Below are 15,810 nucleotides of genomic sequence, written 5' to 3'. Positions count from 1 at the left end.
TCGAGCTGAGCAAAAGTTCGGCCGAAACATCCCCTGTTTGCCCGCTCGGTGAACACTCAAATTTGAGGGTTTTTCAGCAGGATATTCGACCACTGAGCACCCCACAATGCATTGTGCATTCTAGGGCCCTAAATGGGTAAAGCCTTGCACCTTACCAGCTTCACCAATTAGCACTGTCAGAGCCCTGATTGGACAAAGTGATGATGACTTTCTCCAATCACAGCTCAGTGTTCATAGTCCCACCCCACACTATAAAAGGTAACATCCCATAGAAAGCTTGCAGTGTATTGGAGTGGAGATAGATAGAGCAGGGTGCAGTTTGCTACTAGCAAGTTAGTGTTTTCACCTTTTGTGACTCTGAGTCTATAGTGTCAGTGTAGTGTTAGTATAGTGTGTCAGTGTAGTGTGTTAGTGTAGTGCAGTGTTTACCACAGTTTTGCATAACATTTGACTCTGACTGTAGAGTGTTAGTGTAGTGTTAGTATAGTGTGTGAGTACAGTGTGTCAGTATATTGTAGTGTATGTATAGTGTAGTGTGTTAGTGTAGTGAAATGTTTAATACAGCATAACATTTAGTGCTGTATACATTGCTGTTTACCCTTTTTTTTTTTGGTTGCTGCATGTCTTTTTTTTTTTGTCCCCTGCTTGCCCTCTTTTTTTAAAATTGTCACCCGTAGTTTTTTTGACTGCAATGCTGGTGTTCCCCCTTTTTTCCCTTGTTTTTTTTTAGTTTCTACATTTCTATCAGCGTAAGTCCTCAATTTAAAGTGTGCCAAACACCACTTATCATCTATTAAGTGTATCCAATCACATTTTTTTTCAGTTTCTATTAAATTTGGGTAATATGCCCCCCCCATCATGTTTGGGAGGCTAGCAAGGAGAGGCAGACATTCCCATGCCACTATGAGGGGCCAGCAGCGTCTGTGTTCACAGGCAAAGGTGGACATGGTCCGTCCTCAGGCAGGGCACATTGGCCTCTGTTTAGTGATATTGTCCATGTTATCCAGCCACAGCATGAAGAGGCCATGGTGGACTGGCTTACTAAAAGATCCTCATCCTCATCCTCATCCTCCTCACTCCTCATCCTCTATCACCCAAGCTGACATCAGTGTACAGTCCACTGCAACGTATTAGGTGTCAAAAGTAAAAGACGTCTCAAAATATGCAGACTTCACTGAAAGGGAGTAACATGAACCTACATATAGGGGAGAACACTGATAAACAACAAATTGGTATTCATATTCCCCCTGCCGCAGCGTATGGCTCTAGTGATGATCAGGATGGAGGGGATGATGAGGTCACTGATGCTACTTGGGTGCCAGATAGAGCAGAGGAGGAAAGTGAGGGGGGAGACAACCCAAATGAAGCAGGATGTCCTCCAGAGGCAGCCATCATGGAAGAGTAGAGAGCAGCCACCTTATTACATCATATTGTGGAGCTGTCATCTCCTAGCTGTGGGGGCCTTTTTTTGCACTGGGTAACTCTGCTTGCAACTGGGAAGGACAAGGCTCCATGCTGGAGCTTGTTTTGCCACCATGTCTCCATACAGCTGGTGGTGATGATGCAAGATCTTCAGCTCCATCCCCTCCTCTTCCTCCTCCTCCATGCCCTCCTCTACTAGATTGTCCTATGAACCACCAGTACCCCCTAAGTACCCCCTAAGCATTAAAGGGACCATTTAACGAATTGGGCTAAAAGATGCCATGCAGTGCTTCAGCTGGTGTGTCTAGGGGACAAGAGCCATACTGGAGCAGAGATACTTTTAGGTCTGCAGGGGCAGACCCAGAGGTGGTTCATGCCATGGAGGATTTAGCCAGGAATGGTAATGTGCAATAATGGCACTTACCTTCTGTCCACCTTTTAAAAGGGAAAGTTGACTGGCACATGTCCTCAATTTGGTGGTGGAGCATTTCTTAACCTGGTACCCAGGTTTGCAAGATATTCTTAAGCAGGCCAGAAGAGTCTGTAGCCATTTTAGGCAGTCATACACAGCCAATGTTCAGTTGACTGAAATTCAGGGAGAATTCTATCTGCCCGTAACCCGACTGATTTGTGACATGCCCACCAGGTGTAACTCAACTTTGGCAATGCTGCAGTGAATGCACATGTAGCAGAGGGCCGTCAACGAGTATCTTTGTGAGTATGACACAAGGACAGGCTCAGGGCACCTCAGGTTTTTTCCCCACGCCAATGGCTGCTGATAAAGACTGCATGCACCATACTGTCACCATTTGAGGAGGCGACAAGGATGGTGAGTCATGACAATTCATGCATCAGTGACACACTTTTGTTGCTGCTGAGCATACTCTGCATGCATTATGGACAGGGCACTCGAGGCAGAGCAGTGGAAGGAAGAGGAGGACCTCTTCCTCTCAAGGCCCACTTTATGCAGAAACCCGTCTTGCAACGCCACGGAACACACAAGAGGAGAGGGAGGATTCTGGAAGATTTGAGGCATGGAAACAGAGGAAGACATATGTCAAAAGAGATGGTTTTTAGTCCCCAGAAACCTTGGGTGTAGTATGTGGCTGGGAGGAGGCAGTTCCAGATACTGTAATCCACAGTGACCCTGAGGACTCTGCTTCTCATGCCTCTGCAAACTTGTGGTGCATGGGCTCCCTTATTCTTCAAAGCCTGCAAAAGGACCCAATAATTTGTGGCAGAGCTTTCCACCAGACGATCCACTTGGTTTCTGGGTGATGAGAATAGACCGCTCACCAGAACTTGCCCAGTATGAGCTGCTGGGCTGCCCTGCATCCAACGTGCTTTCTGAACGGGCATTCGGTGCTGCTGGAGGTTTTGTGACAGATAAAAGATCTCCTGATGCCGATGTTGCTGATTAAGTGTTATTGGGATCTCAAATCTCTGCAAGACTGTCTAGGCTGCCTATCTTTGTGGGTGTTGATTTTATCTTGAAGTAATTTTTTGGTACAGATTTTATGGGCACAATTAACACCCAAAGACCAATTTTTCTGAGGCATCAAAATTTTTTTACAGCAAAGCTAATTCTTGCTTTTATCAAGAGTACCTCTAGAAGGTTACGAGGTAAAGGCACCACCAACACCCAAAGACCAATTTTTCCGCAACGATTTGACCGAACATCAAATTTCTACTTTTTACAGCAAGAGCAATTTTTTCTTTCATCAAGAGTACCTCTATAGGGATACGGTGTGAAGGTACCACCAACACCCAGAGCCCAATTTTTTTGCAACTGTGTGACAGGGGCATCAAATTTCAATTTTTTTACAGCAAGACCAATTCTTACTTTCATCAAGAGTACCTCCATAGGGTTATGGTGTGAAGGCACCCCCCAACACCCAAAGCCCAATTTTTACACACCTGTTACTTATATCCAAAGTTTACGAAAGAGACACCAGACTTTATCTGAAAAGTGGCTTCCCAAAAATGTACAAACTGTGGAAAATTTAGCATTTTATTTGAAAATCAAGGTCCCAGAGTCTGGAGGAAGAGTGGAGAGGCACAGAATCCAAGTTGCATGAGGTCCAGTGTAAAGTTTACATAGTCAGTGATGAATTGGGGAGCCAAAATCAGTGCAGCCCTCTTTATGGAGATGCTAATTTCATTTTCCAGCAGGACCTGGCACTTGCCAACACTGCCAAAAGTAGCAATACCTGGTTTAATGATCATGGTATCACTGTGCTTGATTGGCCAGCAAACTCGCCTGACCTAAACCCCATAGAGTATCTGTGGGGTATTGTCAAGAGGAAGATGAGAGACACCAGACACAACAATGCAGATGAGCTGAAGGCCGTTATTAAGCAACCTAGGCTTCCATAACACCTCAGCAATGCCACAGACTGTTCGCCTCCGTGCCATGTCGCATTAATGCTGTAATTCATCCAAAAGAAGCCCGGACCAAGTATTGAGTGCATACTGTACATGGACATACTTTTCAGTAATATTCTAATTTTCTGAGATACAGAATTTTGGGTATTTACTAGCTGTAAGCCATAATCATCAAAATTAAAAGAAAGAAATTCTTGAAATGTATCACTTTGTGTGTAACGCATCTATGTAAAATATATGAGTTTCACTTTTTGAATTAAATTACTGAAATATATTACCTTTTTGATGATATTCTAATTTTATAGGATGCACTTAAATATTAGCTGGAGGCTGGGTTGATTTTGTTTGAGGAAATAGTCACGCTGTGACTTTTTTTATTTTTTACTTTTAGGTTTATAAATTATCTCAAAACCCTTCAAAAAAATATATGGTTCTGGGAGGCCAGCTGTAGTTCTAGTTACTCGCGGTGGTGCTACCCATAAACATAGGGAGGGTGTACTCACAAAAATCATAAACCAAAAAAAAACAAGTAAACAAAAAGAAGCGTATAAACAGCCAGAAACTACCTCCTCATAATTTTATTGAACATATCACAATCAAACCCAACAATAAATGACCATCCCATACACAATAACCCCAAACCCCTTCCTCCAAAAATGGTGGTGCAGCCCTCCAACCTGGAGCTGGGTCAAGGCTACCCTAATTAGATCCCCCTAAACCCTGCTGTGAGCAGAGCTGGCCTATAGGGACTGCGGTTTAGGTAGCACTGCACCTTAAAACCACAATGGGCGAATATAGTGCACACCCTATTCCAATAGGTCCCATGTAGGCATCTGACTGTACTATGCAACCGTGGGAGGTCAAAGCTGAAATCAACGCTGATATCAACCCAACAGGAGAGGTAAAAACCTATTTTGCAGCCCAGCAGATGACATTGAAGTACTGACAGCAAACCAATCAACAGTCAATATAATCCTGGATCAGTTAATTTCTTGGTAATGTCCTGGACAGTTATTTTAAGTGACAGCTGCTACAGCAAATATAAATACTAACAGTTGAACACATTTTGTTTAATAGTAAAGTATCTAGCACACACAGGAACTGATGCATATTTTGTTACCTGTGGTCCTGGAGGGCCTGGAGGCCCAGGGGGTCCCATTGGCCCTACATCTCCCCGCTCACCCTTTATCACTGTTTCAACAGATGTTCCACTCTATAAAAGAAAACACAACATGAGGTTTGGTTTGGATAACTCCAAGGGATAGTAACAATCATAAGATGCATGTAAATACTGCAGTTTCTGGGTACTGTTTTTGTAAGTGATTGTAAAGTTGTGTTTTTTTTTTTTTTTTTTTTAATAACAAACATGCTATATTTACCTCCTCTGTGCAGTGGTTTTGCACAGAGCAGCCTGGATCCTCCTCTTCTTAAGGTCGATCTTCACTGCTCCTGGCTCCTCCCTCCTGTCGAGTGCCCCCAGTACAAGCAGCTTGCTATGGGGGAACCCGAGCCGAGCTGCAGGTCTGTGTGTCCATTCAGTCACGGGGCTGCTATTCTGCCCCACCCACTCTCTCTCCTGTTGGATTTAACAGCAGCGGAAGCAAATGGCACCGCTTTTGTGTCTCAGGCAATCAGGAGTGGCTGAGGGACTTGTGGACATCACTGGGTAGAGATGGGGCTTAGGTAAGTATTAGGGGTTGCTGGGGAGGCTGCTACACACTGAATGCTTTTTATATTAATGTAGAGAATGCATTAAGATAAAAAAAACCTTCTGCCTTTACAACTCCTTTACTATGTATCTGTTCATTTTTTAAATTACAATGCTTCCTAACTTTATTCTGGTCCTACTATGGAGGTTACACGCTAAACAAAAGTGCAAAGCATATAACCATTAAATACGTAGTTAAAGAGTAAACAAAAAACAAATCAATTTTATTTTAAGTTTTTGCAAAAATTATGGAAAAATACGTTTTTGGCTCCTATTTAGTCATTAGAGCAGGTATTAATTTCTTTGGGGTATCCTAGATTTTGCAGGTTGCATATTTAATTGTTCCCCCCTTTCCCCCATTCTGGAGGCTTCCAGAACATAGAGGGCTGGCTCAGTCAAATGAACAGCTTGAATATTTATGGCGCTGCATTCAATCCCTGAGCATAAATAGCCTGAGGTCTGGGACAGCCCTGTTATTATCCTGCTGGAGAAGTTCCCTGTAAGGAACGCACGGTGACAGTCCGGGGGTGTACGAGAACAAGCATGTGCAAATTCACTTAATCCCGTTTAATGGCAAACTTTCAATCTCCAATGTGTATGCGTGTGCGCAAACGCACGCGCGCATGCAAGCAATAGCGTCACAATTTGGCGCCATACGTGGCCTATATAAAGGTGACTGACACACTTGTTCCTTGCTGTCTTGTCTGCATCTTTACCTGTACTCTTGATCCTGAACCTGCTGTATCCTATTGACTTCCTGATTGACCTGGCTTGTCCATTACTTTGTCTGTGTGCTGCCCGCCCTGACCTTGGCTTGTTCCTGTGACCACTCTCCTGCCTTATCTTTGTCGGCTTATCTGCTTCCGGTTCTGGACTTGTTCACCTCCTGGTGGGGTGACCCTAAGGACCGCGACCTGGTGTTCAGCATGCAGCAAAATTCATCCTCACCATCCAGGGCTCTGGTGAAGACCTGCTGTCACTTAGACTCCGCACCTCAGGCTAGCCCATGTCTACCACAAGTGTGATCCATCCGTGTTCCTGTTTTACCGGATCCCGCTAGGCTACCTCTGCATGTCAGGCTCAGCCACCAGCATCATTACATTCCCAGCCTCAGGGGCTGATGCCCCTTTGAGGCAGTTCTGCTAGAGTCTGCGGATGTTTACAGGATGTCCCAGATATAGCAGAACTAGTAGTGCTATCCCTAATTACTTTTGGAGCTAAGCAGTATTACCTAAGGATCTGGTCTGGAGAACTCACTGAGAATTGACTGGTGGAGGCTGGAAGGTGTGTAGCTGCCCTGAGACATTGTGAGTACTGACCCAAGCTCAAGATCCTAGTGGGTGTGTGCTGTTCTTTTTTTGGGGTGCCAGCAGTATCTCTCCCCGAAACAGCTCTTATAGGCTCTCAGTTCTGGCCTTCCCCTTTGTTTATGGCTTAAAGACCGTTTAAACAGGTTTCACCTAGGGAAGTGTGTTCTGACAGCATTTATGGGTTATCCCAAACTACCCCAACTCCTCGGCTGTTACAAATTTTGCAAGCAATAAATTACAAATAAAGGCATCCCTTAGACTGTTTACTAAACCCAGAGTGAATGGCCAGTTGCCTGTGTGATGGGTAGCCTCTGCACAGTTTGGGGAAGAACCAGTAAAAATCAGTGCCTCCAATGGGGGTAGTGCTACACTTACATCTCCTTTTTCACCTCTCTGCCCAATCTCTCCCTGGAAAAAAAAGTAAAAAATAAATAAATAAAAATGTTATTACATGGTATACCTATTTTGTCAGTCACCTCAGAAGTGAGATAAATCTTAAGGGGTTATGACTTTTTTTTGTGATGCATTAGAAAGCCTTACAACCTTCTGCCCTGGTGTTCCAGGAATTCCATCCTTGCCATCCATGCCACTTTTTCCAGGTGACCCTGTGCTTCCCTGTGTGAATAACAGTTAGGTATTAAATGCAGTTGAAAATTAGGGATTTACACACCAGCGCTAAATAGCTGATTCTGTAAAGATTTTTATATAATTATATTTTACTAATTCATCATGCAGTAAATGTGTTTTGTCTATTTGTATCTTACTTTTTCCCCTTTTATTCCTTTTTCTGGAGTGGATTCCACCTATACGAAAAAAATTAGTTAGCATAAACAAATTTTTTGTTTGTATCATAACACAACGTATATCAGTTTTCTGCTGTCTGATCCAATGCTGACTTTGTTCATCCAGTGGGATCAATGTATTAAAATAAATACATAAAAATGTTATCTGACCAGTTTACTACACACGTCATTCCTTCCAAAAATTTACATTAGTCATTACAATTTTTTTTAACATCATTGATACGGATTCGAGTTTGGTTGGGGACTAACATGGGATAGAGGTGAACCCAGCCAAATTGCAGTGCTTTTAGGTACAAAAGCCCTGTGCTATTATTTATAAATCAATTTAAAATAAAAAATATGAAAATAAATAATAAAAACCACGAAAGAGCAGCTATCATTTCACAGTGCAATCACCACACTAATATCAATAAATCTATACCTACTAACAATGAAGCGCTCCTTAATAAAATTATCAAATGTGAACTCAAATGTGCACATAACAACAAACCTCATAAATGTACACAATTGTAATAAATCATATGCGGCGAAAAGTAAAAATCGTGAAAAAAATCCTATACATCATCAAACTAGGTTGTAAGTAAAAAAATAACAAAAAACACATGTGTACAGTCCCATATATCATCCAATTAGATTGTAAGTGTCCAGAAAAAACACCACCACATTTCATGTGGCATAAGTAAATCTTCCAAAGTATCAGAGATCTTCCACTATGGACTGCCACCAAAGAGTGTCACTCACGTGCCCAATCAAGTGTCTCCTCACCTGATGCATGGACCCCATAAAATAATTAAGGTGGTCAAAAGAGCTTTATTCACATAAGCAACAGGTCAGCAGCACCGAGGTCAGATCTCCATATTCTGCAGCTCTTGCATAAAAAGGCTCAAAGAGATATATGCAAAGAAGTTTTGCCCGTGACTTTTTAATAAAATAATAAAAAGGAGTAACACTCACAATGCGCAGAGACAAATACAAGTGTCTATTCACAGCATGCATATATACAGTATAGATCCGTCTGCTCAGCAAGATGGAGCTTTGCCCCTCCCAGCGTGATGTTGTTACACAGGTTTCACCTTCCTCACGCGTATTGCTCCTCCTAGCTTTCTCAAAGGCTTCATTCAGATTGACACCAGTTTCTAGAGCAGGCCGCATTTGTTATTGCACATGCATCTGCCCTGAAGCTGCACACAGGAAGCTATATAGGTGGATGCAGACACAGCAGCTGAACATACGAAACATGCAACTGGATAGAGTTGCATGTAAAAATCTGACATGTGCAAAGGAGCGGGTGCATGGATTCGAACACACATTGTCTGCGTTCAGATCCATGTACTCGTTCCTGCATGCATGTTAAATTGTGACATGCGTCTGTGTCCGAGCACCCACTCCATCTGCATCCATCTTTATAGACTGTCTGTGTGCAGCTCGGGGGGATGGGGGGGGGGGTGCAAACGTAATAACAAATTCAGCCATCTGAATGAAGCCTTAGGCCTTGTGCTTTTGAAATGTTGCTGTCAAAGCCACATGAGAAGACCCTCTCTCCCCTATACAGCATTTCCCAGTCAAACTAAAAGACAATTGTGGGCATTCCCCACAGCACTGCCCTATTTCAAATTTTGGTTTGATGTCGGTGCACAGAAAAGTTTGACTCTGAGCTACCAGGCTCCTGGGGAAGCCTGTTTCATTTATTTTGGATTTTTAAAATAATAAATGCAATAATATGAAAATTGGATAAAAGGTTTAGTGCAGTAAAACACTTTTGGTCCTGGCTCCTGGTGATCTCGCCGCGGCGAGTGGGTACCTGTCAAAACCAGAGTCGCGGAGGAGGCAGATAAGCGGAGCTTCCCCTTTTAGGCTTACGTAAATAATATATTTTTATTTAAATTATTTATTTTTTAAAGAGATCTACACAATAGGCCAACAAGAGGGGCAGCTGAAGTGGAATGAGGCTCAGATAGATTTGGCCCCAAAAGAGGGACAGTCTCTCCAAATGAGGGACAGCTGGGAGCTATGTGTGATTACGGATCTCCTTTAATGTTGCTGTAAGTTGTTTGGATATTAAATTAAAGGGGTGAACAGAAGAGCTGAGGATTACATATAAGCATATCATGGAGATAAAATGTGGCAGCCAATTCAGAGTAGCATGTTTTAAGATGGTGGAGGTATTTCTACATCTTGGCTGAAAATTAGGTAAGGTTTCAAGGAAATCAAACAAGTTTAGGGTAACCAGTTGCCGACCAGCCGCCGTACATATACTGTGGTAGGTTGGCTCCCCGCGAAACTACGTACCTGTGCGTCACTTCGCGGGACCACAAGTGGGGGCGCACGTGCCCATTTGCTACAAGGGAAGCTGATCTGCGGGTCCAGGGGCCTCGATTGCTGCCAGGCACCCGCGATCGCTCCCGTAGAGACAGAATGACGGTCTGCCATTGTAAACACGGCAGATCGTTGTTCTGTCAGCAATGAACACAGGGCTCCTGTGTTCCACCTATTTAGAAACACAGGTCCCTGTGTTCATTTCATAAGCCCATCCCACACATCGTTAGAAAGCAGCCCCCTAAGGACACATTTAACCCTTTGATTGCCCCTGGTGTTAACCCCTTCCCTGCCAGTGTCATTAATACAGTAACAGTGCATATTTTTAGCACCGATTACTGTAGTAATGTCACTGGTCCCCTAAAAGTGTAAAAAAATGCCTAAAAATCGCTGATCACTGCCATTACTAGTAATAAATAAATAAATAAATAAATAAAAATGACATAAGTCTTTCCCCTAGTTTGTAGACGCGATAACTTTTGCGCAAACCAATCAATATACAGCTACTGGGGTTTTTTTTACCAAAAATATATGTGGCAGAATACAAATTGGCCAAAATGATGAAAAAATTGTATTTCAAAAAAATTTTTATTGGGAATATTATATAGTAGAAAGTAAATATATTGTTTTTTTTTCAGAATTGTCGCTCTTTTTTTGTTTATAGTGCAAAAAATAGAAAACGCACAGGTGATCAAATACCACCAAAAGAAAGTTCTACTTGTGGGAAAAAAGGACATCTTTTATTTTATTAGGGTACAGCGTCACACGACTGCGCAATTGTCATTTAAAATTACACAGCGCCGAATTGCAAAAAATGGCCTGGTCATCAAGGGGGAAAACCTTCCGGTCCAGAAGTGGTTAAAGGAGTTCAGGTTAAAGTAGGGCAGAAAATCTGGCCATTAATAGATCTAACTTCGTCTAGTTCAGCAGGGATCAGATAAATTGCGATCCAGCTAATAGGCTGAGGCCACTGATCAGTGCATTCTGACAGTGGTGGGTCCCACTGTCACAATGCAATATCCCAGTGGGGGAAGGGGAGTTCCTCCATCCACCTCAATTGAATGGATGGAGGAATAAATTATTTTTTTGTTTTATTTTGGTTTTGTTTAGACTGCTGGCTGAATGGAAAAAAAATAAATAAATAGCAGTCTATGCCCAGTTTAAGAGCCGGTTCACATAGAGGCGACACGACTCCTTACTACTTCGGGGGCAACTTGTGCATTACAGTGCACCACGACTTCGGAGCGACTTGCAGGGACTTCACATAATGGAAGTCTATGCAAGTCGCTCCGAGGTCGCCCCGAAATAGTACAGGACCCTTTTTCTAAGTCGGAGCGACTCGTGTCGCTCCTATTAGAACGGGTCCTGTAGCGGTCAATGGACCGCGAGGGAGCGCGACTTGTCAGGCTGACAAGTTGCCTGACAAGTCGCGCTAGTGTGAATGGGCTCTTAGTGTTCTGTAGTCCAACGAAGACAAACCCAGGGAGGCATGACAACGCTGCGTGGCATTTCAGTGCAGCAGAGCCAGCATTGTCAGCTGACTGCAGACTTGCTTGCAACATTTTTAAAGAGATGGTACATGAAAATGTGCATTTTTTTTTTACCCAGACACACATTTTAAGATAAAAACCATGACCTGTTTTCTTTTATAGGTTTCTTTTTTTTACATCTAATGTAGTTTGTATCTATTTATTTTAAGCCTGCTTAATGTAATGTTTTAACTAATGAAACTTACCGCAGCACTGCCTGGAGGTCCTGGACGACCCTCTGGACCCTTTAAAAACAGACAGCAGTTAAGCTACTTCCTTAAAAAACATGAATTTTTTAACAGGTGTATTTTATTGAAATGTATGCAATAATACAGAAAGAGAATCTCAGAGAAGCCATATAAATAACACTGAGCTCAGTCAAGTGTACAGCATTTTATACAGTATGGGTTACAAAACCTCCAGCAACTGTTAGGAATGTTCAGTAAACAATAACCAGTAAAGGTAGACGTAGAATGGCATGTGATGAAAGTAATCATGTCGTGTATGGTTTCAACACTGATACATAGAGCCATGGCCAATATATGAGAAGGCATTACTATTCCTATAAGCCAAGTGTGATCTGAGATCTGCAGGTCCATACCATTCGGGGATTATGTGTATGCCATGAAGAGACTTATGAGGCTGATCATCCTGATATGCCAACTTCAATATAAGTACATCTTTTGGGGATTTATGAGGGGTCGTTGTAGGTCCATTCTGGTGAGGATCCAGGGGATATCTCGCTACAGGCAGAATTTGACCATTCTATAATTTGAGGGTCAGCAGTTTACTTGAGCACAGTGGTGGAGTGACCCCTGGATGTGGCATCCTTTCTGGGTGTGGGATAGCTCTCTCTCACTTCTCCTTTTATCGCCTTACCTGCAAGAGGACTTACCTGAACTGTATTATTCACTTATTGACTTTTTGCTTACTATATCTTATAGGATTCCAATTACATCCTTTGGTGCCGGCAGCCTTCACATTTGTATCACATTCAGATCAGACTGTATGTTTCTCTTGGACTGAGCGCGGTTAATTTATTTATTCAATATGGAATCTAGCCCAAACCTGTGGATCTGACACAGATCTTAGTTGTGGTAGGGAAGGATTGCCCCACAGAGGGGTGTGGGTAGAGATAGTTTGCGGTTCACTCAGGCCCATATTTACCTGTTGCCTCACCAGTACAATAGTTTTCATAGAGGTATTGATGTTCAGGTTAAAGCGGTCATCTAAACACCAAATTACTAAGCTCTGAGTATAAGCCCAGGAGAGCCACCTCCAAATTCACTGCTGGGTTAGTATTAACTTGGGCGAACCACTATCTAACTGATGAGTATTGCCACCCAGTAATAATTCTTAAAACATGGGAGAGCCAACCCTCCCAAAGAAAGAGGGAGTGGTAGGGTAGACCTGTGTACTATAGGAGTGGTTTCTGCCTAATCGAGTTTAGGAAAAAGGTGTTAGGTATAGATACAGTAGTATTTCTAAAGACATTTTGGAAGGTAGGACATTTCCATAAGGTTGACGCTGCCCGCCAAGTCAGCGATAACGTCTTTCGTACTATACATTTTTGGATTAATTGTTGAAGGATTGGATAGACATTATGAGCCAGGTAACTCAACAGTTCTTTCTGTATATGGATTTCTAAATATTTGAAGTAGGAGACCCAAGCAATAGGAGCAGGCAAGTTTGGAGAAGGCACTAACTGGGATAGGGAAAACAACACCAATTTATCACAATTGATTTTGATACTTAAATAGGAGCTGAATGTGTCAATAATCTCCAGAGCTGATTTGGCCCATGATGAAATTTAGTTTGACACCCCTGTCTTAGAGCTTAGACAACTTTGGTGTCAGAAAAAAATACTCAACACAAGATTATGCACTGCTCAACTAATTATCTGAAAGGTTAAAAAAGGACTGGGTCTTATAGATAGGCGTAAAAGAGCTATCCTCTAAAAGGTGTTCCAGTTACTATATTTTTGATAAAAGACGACAGATATCAAATTTGACATGATGAACACAAGAATTCATATTCAATATTAGTTCCTTACCATTGGTCCTGGTGGTCCAAAGTCTCCCTTGTCTCCTTTAGGACCCCCCTCTCCTGGATCGCCTGCTACTCCAGGATCTCCCTAAATAGCAAATTACAAAAATCCTTGTTAGATCAAGTCAAACATTTAGTCAAGAAAGGGACGTAACAAAACACTTGCCTTTTCTCCTTTGGCAAGCAGGCTCTTGTCGATTGATGTAATCTGCAAAATAAAAATAAAATATTGCCACAAATACCTACCATGTTAAAACAGCTTAAAAAATAAAGCAAGCTTAATGCTTACAGAACTTCCTGGGGGCCCTGGTTGTCCCTGAAAAAGATAAGTAGGTTAACTTTAATGCTTTCAATACAGATGAATTCTGCAACAAACCAAATAATAAATCTAACTGATTTTTAAACTAACCTTTCATTTTTGAATAATTAAAGAGCAACTCTATACTGCAAGTGAAAGAAAACGCTAATAATGCTATTCTCTAAAATATATCTAAAGCTCAAACCTTTTTTGGTTTGGATACAGTAGGGGATGGGTAAAACAACGATCAGCCTTCTATTGCTGTCTGTCTTTTTTGTGGAGATTTCTTCTCACTTCTTATCCAGAAATGCAGCAAGAATTGAGAGGATTTTATCTGAGACAGTTGTCACCATTAAAGATGTCCCAATCGGAAGATTAGCTTTCTGCTCTTGTTCCAATGACAACTGCATACTCTTTAGATTTCCTATCACTTTCTGTCTTGGTGACAGTGGTCGCAAAAATAATTAACCTAAAACTGCATAATTCCTGCATCCAGCTCTCTGTGTAGCTCCTTATAGGTTTTTCAGTAGGTGTGCAGACAGAGTGTGCTTTCTCTGCTTTTTGTATCACTAATCACATTTAAACTTGAAAGGCAGGTTAGAATCAGACTGTTAGTTATAAGAAAATTATTCAATTTTTATTATATTTGAGAGGCAGCGAGAAGCCTGCACTGTGTACTCCAGTATCGTTATTGGGTACATTCCAGCATTACCTGGTTACTGATACAAGGCAGTGTGATGCACTACAGCAATGCCTGAATGAGAGACTGTGGCATTTAATTCAAATATTTAATTCAAATAGTTTTTTTCTGAAGAGGGTTCCTTGAGCTGGAAAACATACAGTTTCATAGGACTTCACTCTACAAATTAAAGAACCTAAAATGTTCAATATTTCTTCAGCTCCAGACAAAACTACCGGTTTTATCTAAATAGAATAATAAAAATCATACTTTTTATGGTCAGGTGTCTGTACCCCAAGAAATGCAATTCAGTGAATGGAGGACACCTGCTGCTTGCAAAATAACTTTAGGAACTGATTATCTGACCTAAATTTATTACAGGAGAGAGGTCCCTGGTATACAGGAAATTTCCATTTTTCTCTATAAATATTCTTAACCCTTTGTATACCAAGATGCATTTACAAACATCCTGCTATGCAAAGAATTAAAACAAGCTCACAACTGCAGCCATGATCTTGGTATTGATGCTTACAGCCGACTCTTGGCTTTAAAGTAAAAGTGAGGCAGGTGGCTTGAGAGCAGTCTGATCCCTTTTACATGGCTCGAAAAGTAACTTCCCCTCCATTAGTACCCCTTGAGGAAATGGGAGAGCCCAGGATCATGGAAAATGGTGGTAACTTACAGAGCAGGAGGTGATCTGAAAAACATCTGTTCCCCAATCCACCTGGTACTAGTGAACCCAGAAGCAGTATGTATTACATTACTACCGGGATCACCGCTGTTATTCCTCAGCTACTGTAGCCAGGGATGCATATAACCAAGGACTCTCTGTGCTCGATTAGCTGCAGATGAGGACAGGGGAGACATTGGGGGTCCCATAGACTCCTGATGTCCCCATAAAGAGGACCTGTCACCTGCCCATTCTATCACTAAAGTCCCTTTCACACCAGTGGACCAATCAGGTCCGCCTGTCCATTTTTCAGGAGGACCTGATCGGACCACCTATTTTTCTCTATGGAGCAGCGGATGTCAGCGGAAACCTGCCAGCATCCAATCTGGTCCGCTAAAAACAGACAGATGGCCGCTAAAAACAGACAGATGGGTATCTGTTCCCCATGGATCCAGTGGATTGGATTGGAAGACAGTCAGATTGGAATGGACAGGCATTTCTAACTGCCCCATAGAGAACAGGTGGCTGTGTCAATGGACCTGTCATCTGTCTGCTCAGCCGGGTTTCAGCGGAGAGATCCACTGCTGAGCAGGTGGATCCGCTTGACGGATTCCACTTCGACTGAAAGGTGCCTTAAAGGCCCT

General features: G+C 42.3%; 1 protein-coding gene across 1 annotated transcript in view; it reads right to left on the bottom strand.

The window, feature by feature from the left end:
* The window catches only part of LOC309552573 (uncharacterized protein), a gene marked incomplete at both ends in the record, with an annotated part of 487,483 nt that overhangs the window by 283,911 nt on the left and 187,762 nt on the right, over nt 1-15,810 (bottom strand). Inside the window, 8 exons of the mRNA XM_082253522.1 lie at nt 4,928-5,020; nt 7,201-7,233; nt 7,369-7,440; nt 7,590-7,628; nt 11,680-11,718; nt 13,527-13,607; nt 13,686-13,727; nt 13,809-13,835. Of these exons, the coding sequence (XP_082109648.1) occupies nt 4,928-5,020; nt 7,201-7,233; nt 7,369-7,440; nt 7,590-7,628; nt 11,680-11,718; nt 13,527-13,607; nt 13,686-13,727; nt 13,809-13,835 (426 nt within the window). The remainder of the gene's footprint in view (nt 1-4,927; nt 5,021-7,200; nt 7,234-7,368; nt 7,441-7,589; nt 7,629-11,679; nt 11,719-13,526; nt 13,608-13,685; nt 13,728-13,808; nt 13,836-15,810) is intronic.

The sequence above is a fragment of the Pelophylax lessonae genome (genome assembly GCF_965119305.1).
Source record: "Pelophylax lessonae genome assembly, chromosome: 4".
NCBI classification, from domain to species: Eukaryota; Metazoa; Chordata; class Amphibia; order Anura; family Ranidae; genus Pelophylax; species Pelophylax lessonae.
This window is presented reverse-complemented; position numbering and strand designations above follow the sequence as displayed.